The sequence below is a fragment of the Bombina bombina genome, chromosome 1, assembly GCF_027579735.1.
Source record: "Bombina bombina isolate aBomBom1 chromosome 1, aBomBom1.pri, whole genome shotgun sequence".
NCBI classification, from domain to species: Eukaryota; Metazoa; Chordata; class Amphibia; order Anura; family Bombinatoridae; genus Bombina; species Bombina bombina.
The window spans coordinates 493651904-493671276 of record NC_069499.1 but is presented as its reverse complement, the minus strand read 5'-3'; the positions used below and the strand labels follow the sequence as shown (position 1 = coordinate 493671276).

General features: G+C 37.3%; 1 protein-coding gene across 1 annotated transcript in view; it reads left to right on the top strand.

The window, feature by feature from the left end:
* The window catches only part of RFTN2 (raftlin family member 2), a 198903-nt gene that overhangs the window by 105907 nt on the left and 73623 nt on the right, over window positions 1-19373 (top strand). The window contains exon 7 of the mRNA XM_053698565.1: window positions 4503-4624. Within this exon, the coding sequence (XP_053554540.1) occupies window positions 4503-4624 (122 nt within the window). The remainder of the gene's footprint in view (window positions 1-4502; window positions 4625-19373) is intronic.

Genomic DNA, 19373 nt, shown 5'->3' with positions numbered 1-19373 from the left:
GACCTTGGTCAATAAGCACTTGTGATTTTATTTATTTGGTATCTATAATATTGGTGCTAAGAGACTAGCTTTTACCAAGTAAATCATTAAAGAAACCAGTTAATAATATTTTGCACTAACACATGATACTTTACATATTACTATCATGCGCACAGTAACATTTATAAGAAAATAAAAAGAGCAAGAAAAATAAACAGCAAGGACAAAAAAAAAACAAAAAACCCAGTGTCCAGCAATCTTTGCATTTAAGGATATGCAGTTCAATTTGCTTGCATTTTGTCCCAGTATAACAGCTTTTTACTCGCCTCCTTGATGAGACAAAATAGGAAAAAAGCAACAGCCAGGCAAAAATTCCCAGATATTTAATGTATCACTGTGTTAAATTTTATTTGTAGCAAGTTCACATTTGCTGGCGCGACAGAAACTGCAGCTAGTGTTTCAGTTAATTTGTTGCAGAACGACTCATATACTTTACCGTCCTTAGCTGCAGCTGTGACCTGTGAGAGACCTCCTGGGAGACAAGCCCCCCTCACGCAGCACCGGTGGGAGGGGGGACACTTGTGCACAAACAATACCCTGCTGCTCTGCAATTTTTGCAACTTTGGCCAAAGGCGGAGAAGCAGGAAAAGGCAACAGACCAGAGCCGGACAGATTACCCCGCAGCAATTTCTGACCCGGGTCCCTCACGCAGCACCGGTGGGAGGGAACTCCAGGACGAGGGAAACAACACTCCCAGATCTGCGCTACCTCTCGTATCTCCGCGATACCAAGATGGGCCACACAACCTGCGGCAGGAACCAGGAGAAGGGCGAACCAACCGGGGGAACAACGAGCAGGTCCCTGCTCCAGGGCAGGACCGCTTACAGGAAACAGCGCCGGTCCCTCTTCCGCCTCTCAGCCCAGCGTCGCGCAGGTTTAATGAATCTTTTCCCGTGGCTGTAATATGTCCGCTAAGCCTAGCGGTAGGGAAAGAGTTTCCGTCCTCCGTTAAGCCCCACACTCAGTATACCAGGACAATGAGCAGTGAAAGCGTCTTATGGGGAAATCTCTGGGAAAGGTATATACACAGCGTGTATACTGGTTGCAGTTTGAAGTTTGGGTGCTTTCCCCCTTGCTGCGAGTAATGTTGTAGAGGTAAAAAAAATGGTGACCCTGTAGTTGCTGCTATGCAGCTTAGTGCATTGGCAAGGCACTTTTGAATTCCGTTAGCGATGGTAAGGGCTATGCAGGCTACCCTAAGTCTGAGGGTTGAAGCGCTGTATCTCGCCAAACAAGCTTGCAGTGGAGCAAGGAATCAGAGCAGGTGTAACACCTGACCATACACCTGGGCTCCTCCTCCGGAAATCAGTTAAAGCAAACAATTTTAAACAACTTTCCAATTTACTCCTATTATCTAATTTGCTTTATTGTCTTGGTATCTTTTGTTGAAAAGCATATCTAGGTGGGCTCAGAAGAAGCAATGCACTACTGGGAGCTAGCTGCTCATTGATGACTGCACATATGTACCTTTTGTCATTGGCTCACCAGATGTGATCAGCTAGCTCCCAGTAGTGCATTGCTGCTCCTTCAACAGAACATGTTTTTTTTTGTTTCATATCCCTTTAAGTCAGAAATGTTTATCACCAGTTGCATATTATCTTATGTGTTTATAAACTGTTTTGCAGTAAAAAAAAAATCTTCCCTCCTAGTAACAGCTGTAGGTTTCCAAGCAAATGCTGTGTTGCTGAAGAGTCTTATGTAATAAGTTTTTGTGTCAAGTACATTTTTGTTAATATTTATTTAAGCTGCTTCAAAAAAGGAGATGCCAGAAGATTCTTTGTGTGTTTTTCTAACAAGCACACAATTATAAAAAATATAATCACACACTAAAAAGAAACAATGTAAACACAACACAATAGTGTTTTCTCAAGCTACCCTTTGAAATCAAGAACCCTTTGAAATCAAATTTCAGTAATCTATAACTTGTGCTTTTTAATCCTCAAAGTTAATGCTATGGGCCTGTTTTTCAAAAGGTCACTTCTAACAAATCTTGCAACTGTTGTATTCCTGAAAGAAAATATAATTTAACAAATGAAACAAAATATAGACCTAATACACAATAATGTCTTCCCTAGACAGGGGTGATAACTAAATCCACCGTATTATATGCAGTCATGTAAAAGGAAGAGAATTACACAAGGGAGTTCAAGGAAAGATTAGTGTATTGATCAATGAACTTGTGCAGTATGTTCTACAGTAAATATTATTACTTTTAGCCCATTCTGCTGTAGACGTTCCCTGTGATTTAAAGAAACATAATTTAATATTCAAAAGGAACTTTATCTTTGCTGATCTGTCCTAGTTGATTGTTTTCTAAATTTAGTTCAGACTTTTAAATCTTAACGGGACATAAAATCCCCATTTTTTTTATTTCATGATTCAGATAGAGTATATTCTCTATCAACGCATTACTGGTTGCTAGCTGAACACATTGGGGGAGCCAATGACAACAGACATATTTGTGCAGCCACTAATAAGAAGCTAGTTCCTAGTAGTGTATAGCTGCCCGGAGCCTAACAAGGTATTCTTTAAAACATAGGATACCAAAAGAACAAAGCAAGTTATATAATAGAAAGAAATTGGAACGTTGTTTAAAATGTCATGCTCTGTCTGAACGATAAAAATGTAGTTATGACTTTATTGTCCGTTTAAGGTGAAAAACTGATTGCTAATACCTGGCTTACACTTGCATATTTAACATTAACCACATAGGTTTACACAGTTCATTATAAAAAGTGAACACAAAATAAACTGCAGATTGAAAAATTGTGGTTCCACTGGTGCTTAACAGGAAGGCATATTTAAGTAGGTTTGAGTGATGTAATCTTAAAGGGGTTTTAATGATTCCATTAGAAGCACTTTCAGAAAAAATACTATGCAAATGTATTGCCATGTTAGTGATTGCTTTTCTTGTTCATGTTTCACTAACAGAAAAGTAATATCTACTAAAATATAGACACAAGCAAGTTAAATCGCAGTGAAAACATTTCAGTTTGATTTCTAATTGATGCAAATTGAGCCTTTATATTAGCCCCAGGTGTTCTCCAGTTACTTTCTCTCTCCTATGTGACAATTTGTATCCCAGAGAGCTTAATTATTTTCTATAAAAAGGCATCTCTCTGGGATTTCCAGGTTCTTCCCTTGTTCTTAGAAAATTTGGTGACTTCAGCCCTTGTGATGTCTGCTTGATAATCTCTCTCCAAACTAGAGAATGTTTGATTATCTGGCCCACAGAAAGTAATTAAGTTCTCTAGGAAACTGAAGCCGGCCTTTTTAAATTTGTAATTTGTAAAAGTTACACAAAAATATACAAAGTATGATCCTAATTTGTTAAAGTTGCACAGAATCTGTGACTGCATAATCAGAATTTGTAAAATCACAATCCTAAATACACTGCTGTATACAAAATAAAATATAAAATGGAAAGTGCAAATGTAATAAAATGTAATCTTAAGTGTAAAGTAATATAGAATACAAAGCACAAAGTGTAAATGCAGCAGAACTGTCTTGTCATGCAGTGCTATATTGCACTGAGCTTGTCTCTCTTTCACATACAGAAATGCAGGGAACACCCCTTGAAGAAATAAAGCGAAATCTGCCTTTTGATAATTTTACTAGGGATCTCGCAGTGCTGGAGGATCATTTTATATCATTTCACATGAGCAGAGAGCTTTCAATAATCAGGCCTTTAGAAATATGTAATACATCCAGCATTTTTTGTTTTAATGACATTAAATTAATACCTGCCTATCCCTATTATATATCTGTGATTTGAAATGCAAACAACTTCTTTAAAATTACCAGTGAGACAAGATTTAAATTTAAAAGATAATGAGATTGAAACCAAGTCTTAAGCATTATTTGCAATAATATAAATATTGTACATATGTATTTTGCACTCTTAGTAATACAAAACAGATCATTGTATATCACACCAATTGTTATTTTTTTAGTAAAGTTTTATTTTCTTCTTTTTTGTGAGAATTATTATAATCGCGTTCATTTACTGTAAATGTGTATAAGTCTATAAAGCACATACTAAAACATAATTAAAGAATACAGCACTCTCTTGTTTTCTGTATATGGAAAAAGAAATCCCAGTAGGTTTTATGACATTTGAAATTCTTACTTACTTTCCAGAGAACTGAGGTAAATTTATTTTGAGGTAAATATTTTTCCATGTAAAATAATTAAAGAGGTTTTCAATGCCTAATATTAACCTTAGAAACAAGGATAATGACAAAATAGCATCGCCCAAAACTTCCTTCCTGCTAAATATCCTCCCAAGGAAATCTTCATTAAGAAAATTTCCAATGATATATATATATAGTTTTAATACAAGTGAGAAACATTGTACTATGTATTTATTATGCATTTTGTCAATGACATTTCATTCTATATATATATATATAAAATAGTAGATATTTTATAATAAAAGGACGCGCACTTCTTTGTGTTCACAGGCGATCAGTCACCCAAGTCTTTGGAAGGATTATTCATTTATGAAGAAGAAGGATCTCGAGCACCAGGATCAAGGAGGAGAGGAAATGATTCAATAATAGTGGAACAATGGACTGTATTTGAGGTGAGATTGTATTTTGCTGTATCTTTAAAACAGTACTGACCATTATACATTATTTGTCCCTATAAGTTTTTTTTAGATATAAAAATATACTGTAACTTGTTTGATCAATTAAGTAAAGTGGTTTGATGAAAGCAATAATGTAAAAAAGTAACAAAAATAAATTGTGAAAATATCAGAGCTAGACATATTGTAAACAATACATATGTAATGCACACACATACAAACATGTTAAAACATATAACCTATTGTTATTATTATTATTATTATTAATACTATTATTATCATGCATGGATATAGCTAAAAAAATGTTATTTTAAAGTTTTGTTTTAAGCTAAAAAGAAATGCATGTTTGTGCACAATTCATCCATTGTGTCATAATGCTTATTGGCTGATAATGGCAACTCACACAACCACACTGGGGACAGTGACACATGCTACCTAAGTGAAAAGTGAAATAATTTTAATTGATCAGATCATTGATTTTACACCAAAAGTATTCATTCCTGAAGAAAAATATACAACTCATACTTAATTTCCCTTAGTTATCACTCCCCATACCAGAACATAATCCTTTTCTATCCCAGCATAATTCTATCATATTACATGTCCAATCAATATACTATATCTGATATCCACAAAGCAATTTCTTCCAGCTATCTTTGTACCAATGTCTTAAAACACCAAATTACACCATTCTCGTAATCTCCATATATCTCCCAATCTTTACCCCTAGAAAATGTTTTCATAACTTTAACCGTAACATAATATTTTTATTAGAGGAGAAGATACAAACAATACGTTAGTAGGTATACTTGTGACAGACCTATTACAAATACTTTTTCAGGCTACTGTGCATTTAATGTATAACAAAAACTTGCCAACAAGGAGAGAATCTGCACAAAATCTTTGGGGGCTTTTTCTGAGCAATATTTTAAAATGAAAGTCACTTTCCATTACATCCAAAACCCTGTATAGCGAGATAAACAGCTCTCAAACTAAAATTTGCATTTCTAAAATTCTTTGAGTTATCTCACAATACTCAAAAGACTCCTTAGATAATCTCTCTACACCAGAGAGCTTTGGATAATCAGGCCCTTAGTCATGTTTTTTGAGGTTATTGACTGCTTAGAGAATATCAGCTTCATGTGAGACCTGGCTGCACATGGTCGTATAGATGTTCACAAGTGTATAAGGTACATACGTTGCTCACCTCTCTCTCCTCCTCTCTATTTCTCTCTCTCTCTCTCTTTTTTATATATACAGTATAAATATATATATATATATATATATATATATATATATATATATATATATATATATAAAATGATAATGGTCCTCAGTTCTCTATAACATATGGGATATATTTCCCACCACTAGGAGGTGGTCAAGAACCTATACAAGAGCTTTAAAACCCTCCAACCTCGTAGGAGATGTTTGAGAATAGAGGTTGTTCCAGCTTCTTGCTTATGGATTATACAGACCTATCTGAGACCCACAGTCCCTAAGGAGTATCATTTACAAAGAAGACAGAAAATACTTTTCACTGCAGCTGAATGATACAGGGATACAGGAATACCCCGTTATGTGCACAGCATTTCCCTAACGGGACTTCAGCCATAACTACCCTCAGGCATCGTGGGGACTCATCCCTAGCTTTCCCCCTGTGGGACTCTGGTATTTCCTACTGCAATACTCTACGGTACACGATACCTGCACTGGATGGGCTCTCTACTGGATACTGCTGCAGCTGCATTGACATAGATGACATGCCTAGTAAGCCAGTGGAGGGGTGCTGCATAAGGTAAGTGCCTTTACACAGCACAGGCAGAGCCCAGAGGCTATTTGTAGATACTCGACACAGGTACAGCATAGCCAGGGGACTTAACCTGCACCCCTCATGACACTATTTCTTTCTCCATATCATGTCCCTAACAGTTCTACTAGCATAGGGAACATTGGTAAACCTCAGACCCTTTTTAACCCTCTGTCAGCTTTTAGATTCATTTTTTGAGCACTTTACAAAATTATGGGTATGGCCTTTTAAGAGAACCGGCAATAGCTTCATGCATGATACAGTTCTATAGTACAGACTCCGGTTAGGCTGGGAAACATATTTTACCAGGGCTTATAGGATTATTAAGCTTGGTAAACTTTATTTTACTTTTAAACATTCAAAAGTGTTTTTTTTTATTATTGCCAAATCGCTGGCTTTACTTCCGGCAGTAGCCCCGTCCCCTTTTTGGTCCCTGTTTTTTTTCTCAGCTATCTGGAGCCTCTGTGACTAGATTTCACCTGCAACAGTTGGGGCTTGATCTTTAACAGATTATAACCTGATTTTTAGTGCTTGCCAGCTCCAGGAAGGGGGCGAGTACCTTTAAAGGAGCTGCCAGGGGGGTGCTTTAGGGCTTCGCTTATTTCTTGGGGCTTGTTAAACATACTACATTGGGGGATAGTACAAGTGTCTGAAGGAGTATTATAGTGTAGAGTGCTTTCTACCAGGTTTTCTCTGTATTGTTTATTATATAATGTGTTTTAGAATACTGTTATATAAGTACAAATATGGAACAAACTGTTTCTGTCCCCCTTGATATTTATTTAGAGGAGTCAGTTTCTGATATCCCTCTGGCTACATATTTTTGTTTATATTGCAAATCTCCAGTATGACAGGTCACTCAAATCTGTAAGAATTGTATACCTCACATTTTGCATACACATCAACCGCAAAAGTCTAATGTTTAACATAGGCAGAACTCCTGTCTCTGTGGATGCAAGACATTACATGTCCTTTGCTATTAGTGTACACAATCTATAGTATATACCCCTCTAGGTATATACCTTTCATTCATGGTACTCTGCACATTTATTTCCTATTGGAGTTAGCAGGAACAGTGGAGAGCGTTTAGAGGTAAGATCTATTGGTATCTCTTTTATACCTATGTTATTTTGTAATTTGTATGCACAAACGTTCTTTCATGCAGATACTGAACATTGATCATGACTATTTTCGCTATATTTAGAGATCCTTTAGAGATAAGATCTATTGGTATCTCTTTCTACCTATGTTATGTGTAATTTATACACAATAAGGTTCTTTCATGAAGATACTGGATATTGGTCATGAATATTTTCACTATTTGTAGAGATCCATTAGAGATAAGATCCATTATTTCTTTTATTCCATTGTATGAGTGATTTATATCTATGCACATACATTTATCGTGCAATAACTGAGCATTAGACATGTGCAACGCTAAAAATTTAATTTAGTTTTCATTAGTTAAATAAATCATTTTGTTTTGGCAAATTAGTTTAGTTAAGTTTAAAAAAAAAAATTGTTTTGTTTATGTTAAGTTAAATCGTTTTTTCGGATCCATTCTTTATTCATATCATATGAATAAAGAATGGATCCGAAAAAACGATTTAACTTAACATAAACAAAACAATTTTTTTTTTAAACTTAATTAAACTAATTTGCCAAAACAAAATTTATCTGCACCATTAGGGGTGCTTCACCAAATGTGAGTGTGCTATATCACATATTCTTCTTCACCTATACATACAATACTAGGTAATGTGGTGCTTCTGTCTTCTTATATTGTTTACAGGTTTAGTTAGTGTCAGCGATGTTGGGGAACTGCGGTTTAGGGGTTAATAGGTTTAGTTAGTGTTGGTGATGTTTGGGAACAGTGGTTTAGGGGTTAATAGGTTTATTTAGTGTTTTAGTTAGTGTCGGCGATGTCGGGGAATTGCGGTTTAGGGGTTAATAGGTTTAGTTAGTGTCAGCGATGTTGGGGAACTGCAGTTTAGGGGTCAATAGGTTTAGTTAGTGTCGCCGATGTTGGGGAACGGCGGTTTAGGGGTTAATAGGTTTATTTAGTGTCGGCGATGTGGGGGCGGAAGTTTAGGGATTAATAGGTTTAGGTAGTGTTGGCGATGTTGGGGTTGACTGTTTAGGGGTTAACAGCTTTAGTGTCGGCAATGTGGGTGGCGCTGTGGTTTTAGATAATTTTGTTTCGGCAATCGCTGGCATATTAGTTATGTTAAGTTTAATCGTTTTTTCGGACCCTTTCGTTTTTTTGGATCCATTCTTTATTCATATGCATTATTCTATTCTAAACTTCAGACTAGAATAATGCATATGAATTCATGCATATGAATAAAGAATGGATCCAAAAAAACGAAAGGGTCTGAAAAAACGATTAAATTTAACATAACTAATATGCCAGCGATTGCCGAAACAAAATTATCTAAAACCACAGCGCCACCCACATTGCCGACACTAAAGCTGTTAACCCCTAAACAGTCAACCCCAACATCGCCAACACTACCTAAACCTATTAACCCCTAAACCTCCGCCCCCACATCGCCGACACTAAATAAACCTATTAACCCCTAAACCGCCGTTCCCCAACATCGGCGACACTAACTAAACCTATTGACCCCTAAACCACAGTTCCCCGACATCGCTGACACTAACTAAACCTATTAACCCCTAAACCGCAATTCCCCGACATCGCCGACACTAACTAAAACACTAAATAAACCTATTAACCCCTAAACCACTGTTCCCAAACATCACCAACACTAACTAAACCTATTAACCCCTAAACCGCAGTTCCCCAACATCGCCAACACTAACTAAACCTGTAAACAATATAAGAAGACAGAAGCACCACATTACCTAGTATTGTATGTATAGGTGAAGAAGAAGAATATGTGATATAGCACACTCACATTTGGTGAAGCACCCCTAATGGTGCAGATAAAGCAGGCTGGACTCAAACAGTCATCCAGCAGACTGACCTCCGGTGTTTATACAGCTGTCTGTAGAAAGTATAAAGAAGCAGACCAGACAAAAGCGCCAATATGGCCTAGTATTGCATAATAAGTAAGAGATGGTATCAAATAAGATTTCACTCACATTTGGTGGAGCACCTCTATTGGTGCATTGGGAGCAGGCTGGAATCAAACAGTCACCCAGCAGACTGACCTCCAGTAAGCAGGATACTCCAAAGGATCAGGATGCGAATAGTCCAGAGAATGGTGGTATATTAAATTAATAAATGAAAACCCCCACCCCCCAAACCCACAAAATAAAAATAAACCTAATCTACCCATTGCCCCGAAAAGGGCATTTGTATGGGCATTGCCCTTTAAAGGGCATTCAGCTCTTTTTCAGCCCATTAAAAATAAAAAAATGCCTAATCTAAAAAAAAAACAAAAAAACCCACAAAGAAAAAAAATCCCATTACAAAAAATAACAAACAAAATTATCCAAAATAATAAAAATGATTCATTTTCTAATACCCCGTTTAAAACAAAAAACAAAAAAAAAAAGCCTAATCTATAATAAACTACCAATAGCCCTTAAAAAGGCTTTTTGTAGGCCATTGCCCTAAAGTTAACATTTTTTTTGCTAAAAAATTTACAACAAACACCCCCTAACATTAAAACCCCTACCCCCTCAAACCCACAAAATAAAAAAAAAATAACCAAAAAAAACCTAATCTACCTATTGCCCTGAAAAGGGCATTTTTATGGGCATTGCCCTTAAAAGGGCATTCATCTCTTTTACTGCCCTTAAAAGGGCATTCAGCTCTTTTTCGGCCCATTAAAATAAAAAAGCCCTAATCTAAAAAAAAAAAAACACCCCAAAAAAAAAATCTAACACTAACCCCAAAATCGGTACTCACAGTTGCTGAAGTCCGGCAAAAGATCCTCATTTCAGTGGTGAAGCATTTTCATCCAGGCGGCTCCATCTTCATCCATCGCGGGACCGGCATATTCTTCATCCCTGCGGAGGCGGAGCGGTCGATGTGCAGTAGAGGCGGAGGTCTAGGCGGTGGTCCTTCTGTCCGATGTGGAGGTCCTCTTCATGCGATTGTCCACTGCCCATTGAGGATTCAATGCAAGGTACACCTTTTATATTGGGGTACCGTTGCATTCCTATTGGCTGAAAATTTTAAATCAGCCAATAGGAATTAGAGGTGCTTTAATCCTATTGGCTGATTTGAACAGCTAATAGGATTTAAGAAGCACTCATTCCTATTGGCTGAGAGCTGCTTAAATCTAATTAGCCAATGGATTTAAGCAACTCTCATTCATATTGGCTGATTTTAATTTTTCAGCCAGTAGGAATGCAACAATACCCCAATATAAAAGGGGTACCTTGCATTGAATCCTCAGTGTGCGCCTGGACCTCCGCCTCCACACATCCACCAACCGCTCCACCTCCGCTGGTATGAAGACAGAAGATGCCGGCACCGCGATGGATACAGATGGAGCTGCCTGGATGAAGATGCTTCGCCGCTAGGATGAAGATCTTTCACCGGACTTCAACCGTGAGTATTGATTTTGGGGTTAGTGTTAGGTATTTTTTTGGGGGTGTTTTTTTTTTTAGATTAGGGCTTTTTTTATTTTAATGGGCCGAAAAAGAGCTGAATGCCCATACAAATGCCATTTTCAGGGCAATGGGTAGATTAGGTATTTTTTAGTTAGTTTTTTATTTTTATTTTGTGGGTTTGGGGGGGTTTGTAATGTTAGGGGGTGTTTGTTTTTACTTGTTTGCAAAAGAGCTGTTAACTTTAGGGCAATGCCCTACAAAAGTCGCTTTTAAGGGCCCTTGATAGTTTATTGTAGATTAGTTTTGTAATGGTAGTTTTTTTATTTTTTGTAATTTTATTGTTTATTATTTTTTGTAATTGTAATTGTAGTTTTAATTTTTTAGTAATCTTAGGTTTTTTTATTTTTAGTAATGTTAGGTTTTGTTAGTTTAATATTTTATTTTTATTTCACAGGTAAGTTTGTATTTATTTTAACTAGGTAGTTAGTAAATAGTTATATTGTAGCTAGCTTAGGTTTTATTTTTATTTCACCAGTAAGTTTGTATTTATTTCAAATAGGTAGTTAGTTAATAATTGTAACTTTAATTTAGTTCTATTTTAATTATGTTAAAGTTAGGGGGTGTTAGGTTTAGGGGTTAATAGTTAAATTTAGGTTGTTGCGATGTGGGGGCTGGCGGTTTAAGAGCTTTCAGGTTTAGTTAGTGTTGGCATTGTTTGTGAACGGTGGTTTAGGGGTTAATAGGTTTAGTTAGTGTTGGCGATGTTTGGGAACGGTGGTTTAGGGGTAAATATGTTTATTTAGTGTTTTAGTTAGTGTCGGCGATGTCGGGGAACTGCGGTTTAGGGGTTAATAGGTTTAGTTAGTGTTGCCGATGTTTGGGAACGGCGGTTTAGGGGTTAATAGGTTTAGTTAGTGTTGCCGATGTTTGGGAATGGCGGTTTAGGGGTTAATAGGTTTAGTTAGTGTCGGTGATGTTGGGTAACTGCGGTTTAGGGGTTAATAGGTTTAGTTAGTGTCGGCTATGTTGGGGAACTGCAGTTTAGGGGTTAATAGATTTAGTTAGTGTTGGCGATGTCGGAGAACTGCGCTTTAGATTAGAACAATGAAAAATTCTGAATATGAATAAAGAATGGATCCGAAAATTTGGAAACGGAATTATTAATTTTAGGAATTTTTCGGGATTTTGTTTTGAATGTTTTCATTTACTATGCACTTTGTATATTTACTTTGTGAGTATGCACAGTCTCTGCTTACTCTGGACATGGATTTACAAGTATCTAATGTGTATCTGTTGCTCTGTGTGCTACTCCTAAGGGCTAGATTTATTAAGCCCCTACGGCAGCAAGTTCTCTCAAGAACTTGCTCGCCGTCATTGGCGAAATTCAATCTCCTCGGTCTAGTCAGACCGAGGAGATTGACAGCTCCTGCCAGCTCGTGATTGGCTGTGCGCGGGCAGGGGGGGGGATTGCACGCGAGCGCAAAATTACGCTCGTGTGCAATGCCGAATGCCTGCGGGTATTTTCGCCCCGCCACAGGCGAGCTGAGGCGTACAGGGGCACGTATACGCGCCCCTGTACTCCTCAGCTTTAATAAATCTAGCCCTTAGTCAGGAACACCACATAACAGTCTAACTATATAGCCAGGAACACCACATAACAGTCTACCAAATACTTAAGTAGGTACATCTGATGGTTATGTTATTTTTAAACTTTGTATAAACGTATGTATAAGTTTCTACATTTCAGGTTCTACCCTGAAAATAGTTCGGATACCTGGACTGATTTTCTTATCCTTCAAGAGATTGAGTGTTTTTTGTATTTTTTGAGGCAGAGTCTCTCTGACCAGAAGTCCTATATAAATGTTGTCTATGATCTTTAAGATCGCAACATTTAAAAAAGGATTTGGAGGATAGGGGCATATTTAATCCTAGTACCTAGGTAATCTCACGGTGAAGAGCTTTTCCCCCCCATCTGTTTATCCAAGGAATTTAAATTCCTACTCTGGATTTCATATCCCTAAACATATTGGGGACTGAGTGCCTGCACTATTTTTGCAGGTGGAATTAAGTTCCCCTTAGGCAGAAAACAGAAACGCTTCATTAAACACTGCAGCTGCTGGTTGGAGGAGCTGGAGGCGAGCACAGTCTGGTTAGAGGGATAGTGAGATCCTCTAGTAATGGGCAGTAACACTTCCTACAATACACTAAATTCAAGCCTATCAGTCCTGCTGTGTGGTCATACCGCACACATTTATGAGTGGCTTGCTCTGGGGTTATATAATTCCCCTCAGCAGAAATAGGACTATTGCACCTTAAGTGGGTGAGACTCTGTGTCAAAGGAGGAGTCTGGAGTTGCTGTCAGACATGGAAGTCTCAACAAGCCCTGGAAAGGAAGGAAAGGGGAGAAAGGAGGGAGTGAGAAACTGAAGCTAAGCTGGCTATGGACCATGTGAGTTAAAAACAAAGTATGGGCACCCTGGATCTTGACATTAAACAACAGGTGTTCATGTGTGTCTAGTTTAGTTATTTTAAAGTTGTTTTAAAAAAGGTGTTTAACAAAAGAAAAAAAAGTTATCATCAAGCAGGGAATAGTCATGTCCTTTCAGCTTCCTGCATTCTCTCTGATTGTAATTTACTTTAGTTCTTTCAGAGATAGCTGGGATAAGGTATACAAAGGAAATACAAGTGTTCACACAAAGAAAAATAGTTCTTGCAATTAAAGGTGTTTGTGAAACATATTGTAGGATAAGCCCAATTACTTTATTTTATGCACCAATAGTATGTGCTGTCTGATTATCTATGTTGGTGTTTGTATCTCTATCAATTTATGGTCAGCAGGACAGATTATCTGCAGAATGCTGACCTGTGCAAAAGAATGTATTTGCTGCAGATTCAACCTTACTAGTTTCATCCCGATGTGAAAGGTGAACTGTTTTGTTTTCAATGTTACTGTGCCCTCATGCCTCCTGCTTCCACTGCCAGTGTTCCTTGCTTCACATTTACTTGGTATACATGTTAATAGTAAAAGTAAATGGTGCTTGGGGCCATAATGTTACTTTAAATCACATTATCATTGTTTCTTAGTGCAGAGTGAGTGCACACACAAACCTTATCAAGATCATGATGACAGATGTTTACATTACAGAGCCTTACACAGTCAGGGAGTAAAATCTTCTAAAATTTTACCAAGGCTCTTAGCTTTTTGGATTATTCAACATCATCTATATACAAATGTCCCTTCATGTGTTCTAAAAAGTGTGTGTCTGCCTTCTCAGTATTCAGTATCTGTTGAATCCTAAATAAAAAAATAAAAATTTACCCCGCCAAGTAAACATGTTACCATGGGTGTCCATTCAGCTCTTCTTTGGTTTTAATTTGCTTTCATTAACCAGAGTGTATAGATTATATACATATAAATACAGTGTGTGTGTATCAGCATACCTCCCAACATTTCAAAATTCAAAAGAGGGACACCCCCCCCCCCCGCAAAAAAAAATGAAATGTGGTGGGCGGGGCTTAAAAAAATCATAAGACCAAAGTAATGAAAATAAAATTCTAAATAAAGTCATATATTTTAATACACTTAGGCAGCAAATCAAACACAAGCTCAAACCACTGGTATGGCTATGTGAGCTATGTATTTAATTAGCCTTTGCAAAGACATTGCTAAATATTTTTTATCTTAATTGGACATTTAATAATAAATTCTTTAAAACTGCTCTCGGCATTCCCCATTAATATTCTAGATTCTGGCCTTTAAAGTCAGCAAAAATGCACAGTAGCACACTACATAGTATACACTTATACATGCAGATACACACACACACACTACATAGCATACACTTATACATGCAGATACACACACACTACATAGCATACACTTATACATGCAGATACACACACACACTACATAGCATACACTTATACATGCAGATACACACACGCTACATAGCATAAACTTATACATGCAGATACACACACACTACATAGCATACACTTATACATGCAGATACACACACGCTACATAGCATACACTTACACATGCAGATACACACACACACACTACATAGCATACACTTATACATGCAGATACACACACACTACATAGCATAAACTTATACATGCAAATACATACACACTACATAGCATAAACTTACACATGCAGATACACTTATACATGCAGATACACAGACACTACATAGTATACACTTATACATGCAGACACACACACACTACATAGCATACACTTATACATGCAGATACACACTTATACATGCAGATACACATACACACACTACATAGCTTACATTTATACATGCAGACACACACACACTACATAGCATAAACTTATACATACAGATACACACACACAGTTATGGATACAGATAGACACACACACTACATCATATATGGGTATCTGTAATTCATTGTATGGGGTCCTGGGGTTGGCAAGCACATTAACTGGCAGTCTGCGGCTGCCACTGTTCGTTACACTGTTCGTTACCCTGGTATTAGCACTGCTCATTGTATAAAACTGAAGGCATGCTAGTATTATCACCAGGGGTTAGATATCATCATTACCAGAGGTAGGTTAGAGAGGTCACCATTACCCGTGGTCAGAGTGTATATAGCCTCCTTACTCCTGCTTAACCCACACACCATTCCTTTTCCACAGGGAATATAACAGGTTTCTAACCCTGTGAGAGCAAAGCCAGCTGCTTCTGAGTATGGGCCCAATAGAATTTAAAAAAAAAAAAATGTTTTTTTTTTTTTTTGTTTGTTTTTAAATGCCTGGGGCAAATCGGGACAGATGGCTAGCAACTCGGGACAGAGGGACAGACCCCTAAAATCTGGACTGTCCCGCGAAAATCGGGACAGTTGGGGGGTATGCATCAGGGATGGGTGAATGTTTTGCAACATTCGAAAAATGAAACGAATTTTAACACATTCGTTCGTTTCTTACTAATTTCAAATGTTTGTACAACATTCTAACATTCTTTTTAATGTAATAGTATTTATAATGCTTTATTTAAATGTAATATTTGTTTAATTTTTTTCTAATAATTTGATTCGAATTATGCAATATTCCAATTCGAAAAATTAGAATCTATATACTTGTAATAGTATTTATAATGCTCTCTTTAAATGTAATATTCAGATTATGCAATATTTGAAATAGAAGCATTCAAATTGATATATTTGTATTGATTATGTATCAATTTATCAAAATTATCTTCCATATGAACTACTGAACTTCTGAATAGTATTTGTTAAATCGAATGTTACATTTTAAATTTCGAATGTGAATATTCGATCCAATTATGAACATTCGAAAACAATAGTAACATTCGAAAACTAGAAATAACATTTGATCACTGAATTTTAATGGATTTTCACTCTTATCAACATTTGATTTTACAAAATGAATGTCCACAGGACTATTTGTTCTACCAGACAAATTACACTTTCAGCATATTCGCCCATCCCTAGTGTGTATGTATATAAGTGTGTGTGTATAAAACAATATTAATTTTGAATGGGGTGGAAGTCTTAGTGAGTTACAACACTTTTTTTTGTAGGACTTAACTCCTGATTGTGGGGTTTTGAAAGATTTCTTTGGAACAGATTTTCAAAGCTGCAACATGTCTTATCGGCGTACTTTTCCTTCAGGCCGCAGTGTCGGCTAAATAAGAACTGCCAGAAAAATTGTCCACCTCTTCCCCTCACATAGACCATTGGTTTGGGTATTAGTCCCATATGTTATGGAGGAATTTGGACCATCACTATTTTCATTTTATGAAAGAAAACAAAATTTATGCTTACCTGATAATTTATTTTCTTTCGGAATGATAATGGTTCACTGTCCCCACCTGTTTAGATTTGGGTGACAGTTCTAATGACCCCTCTACAGACCCTCATTTGCCTTTCCTTTCTATTCTCTACTCAGATATGGATGTGAAACTAGAGAGTCATGGGAGGTGGGAGGGTTTTAAAGCTCTTGTATGGTTTCTTGACCTTAGTGGCAGGAAATGTATCCCATATGTTATGGAGGACTGCTGTCCATCATCATCCTTTTATCAGGTAAGCATACATTGTGTTATATATATAGACAGCATATATGGTGCATTTAAAGGGTGCTTGACCTGGCTAAAATTTAAGCCAATATTGAAGGGACATGAAACCCAACATTGTTATTTCACGATTCAGACAGAGCATGCAGTTTTAAACAACCTTCTATCTTACTTCTATCCTCAAATTGTCTTCTTTATCTTTGTGTATTTTGTTTACAGGGAAGTAGCTCAGGAGCGTGCATGTATCTGGAGCATTATATGGCTGCAGTTCTGCTAGATTGTTATCCATATGTAAGAGCACTAGGTGGCAGCACTATTTCCTGCCATGTAGTGCTTCAGACACCTACCTAGGTATCTCTTCAACAAAGAATATCATGGGAATTAAGCAAACTTGATAATAGAAGTAAATTTGAAACTATTTTAATACTGTACTTTCTGTCTGAATTTGTCCAACACAAGTGTAATTTTGATTACATTTATAAATAACAGAAAATATATGCCTAGATTTATAGTTTTGTCGGTAAAGACCCGCGTAGCTAACGCTGCTTTTTTTTCCAGCGCACCCTTAAGACAAAGCTGGTATTTAGAGTTCTCTGAAGGGCTGCGTTAGGCTCCAAAAAGGGAGCGTAGAGCATAATTTACCGCCACTTCAACCCTCAATACCAGCGTTGCTTACGGTAGCGGCTAGTTGGAAAAACGTGCTCGTGCACGATTCCCCCATAGGAAACAATGGGGCAGTTTGGGCAGAAAAAAAACCTAACACCTGCAAAAAAGCAGCGTTAAGCTCCTAACGCAGCCCCATTGTTTCCTATGGGGAAACAGTTTCTAAGTCTGCATCTAACACCCTAACATGTCTAAACACCCCTAACCTTACACTTATTAACCCCTAATCTGCCGCCCCCGCTATCGCTGACACCTGCATTACACAATTAACCCCTAATCTGCCGCTCCGGACACCGCCGTAACCTACATTATACCTATGTACCCCTAATCTGCTGCTGCCAACATCGCCGACACCTACATAATATTTATTAACCCCTAATCTGCCCCCCCAACGTCGCCGCTACCTTACCTACACTTATTAACCCCTAATCTGCCGACCGGACCTCGCCGCTACTCTAATAAAATTATTAACCCCTAAACCGCCGCACTCCCGCCTCACAAACCCTATAATAAATAGTATTAACCTCTAATCTGCCCTCCCTAACATCGCCGCCACCTAACTAAAAGTATTAACCCCTAATCTGCCGACCGGATCTCGCCGCTACTATAATAAATGCATTAACCCCTAAAGCTAAGTCTAACCCTAACACCCCCCTAAATTAAATATAATTTTAATCTAACGAAATAAATTAAATATTACTAACTAAAGTATTCCTATTTAAAACTAAATACTTACCTGTAAAATAAACCCTAATATAGCTACAATATAATGAATAATTACATTGTAGCTATTTTAGGATTTATATTTATTTTACAGGCAACTTTGTATTTATTTTAACTAGGTACAATAGCTATTAAATAGTTATTTACTATTTAATAGCTACCTAGTTAAAATAATTACCAAATTATCTGTAAAATAAATCCTAACCTAAGTTACAATTAAACCTAACACTACACTATCAATAAATAAATTAACTACAAGTACCTACAATTACCTACAATTAAATAAACTAAACTAAATTACCAACAAAAAAAACACTAAATTACAAAAAATAAAAAAAGATTACAAGAATTTTAAGCTAATTACACCTACTCTAAGCCCCCTAATAAAATAACAAAGCCCCCCAAAATAAAAAAAATTCCCTACCCTAATCTAAATTAAAAAAGTTAGCACTATTACCTTACCAGCCCTTAAAAGGGCTTTTTGCGGGGCATGCCCCAAAGAAATCAGCACTTTTGCCTGTAAAAAAAAACAACACAATACCACCCCCCAACATTACAACCCACCACCCACATACCCCTACTCTAACCCAAACCCCCCTTAAATAAACCTAACACTACCCCCCTGAAGATCTCCCTACCTTGAGTCGTCCTCACCTAACCGGGCTGATGTCTTCATCCGATGGACCAGAAGAGGACATCCAGACCGGCAGAAGTCTTCATCCTATCCGGGCAGAAGAGGACATCCGGACCGGCAGACATCTTCATCCAAGCGGCATCTTCTATCTTCATCCATCCGACGAGGAGCAGCTCCATCTTCAAGACCTACGGCGCGGAACATCCTTCCTGCACGACGACTAGACGACGAATGAAGGTTCCTTTAAGTGACGTCATCCAAGATGGCGTCCCTCGAATTCCGATTGGCTGATAGGATTCTAATTGTAGGTACTTG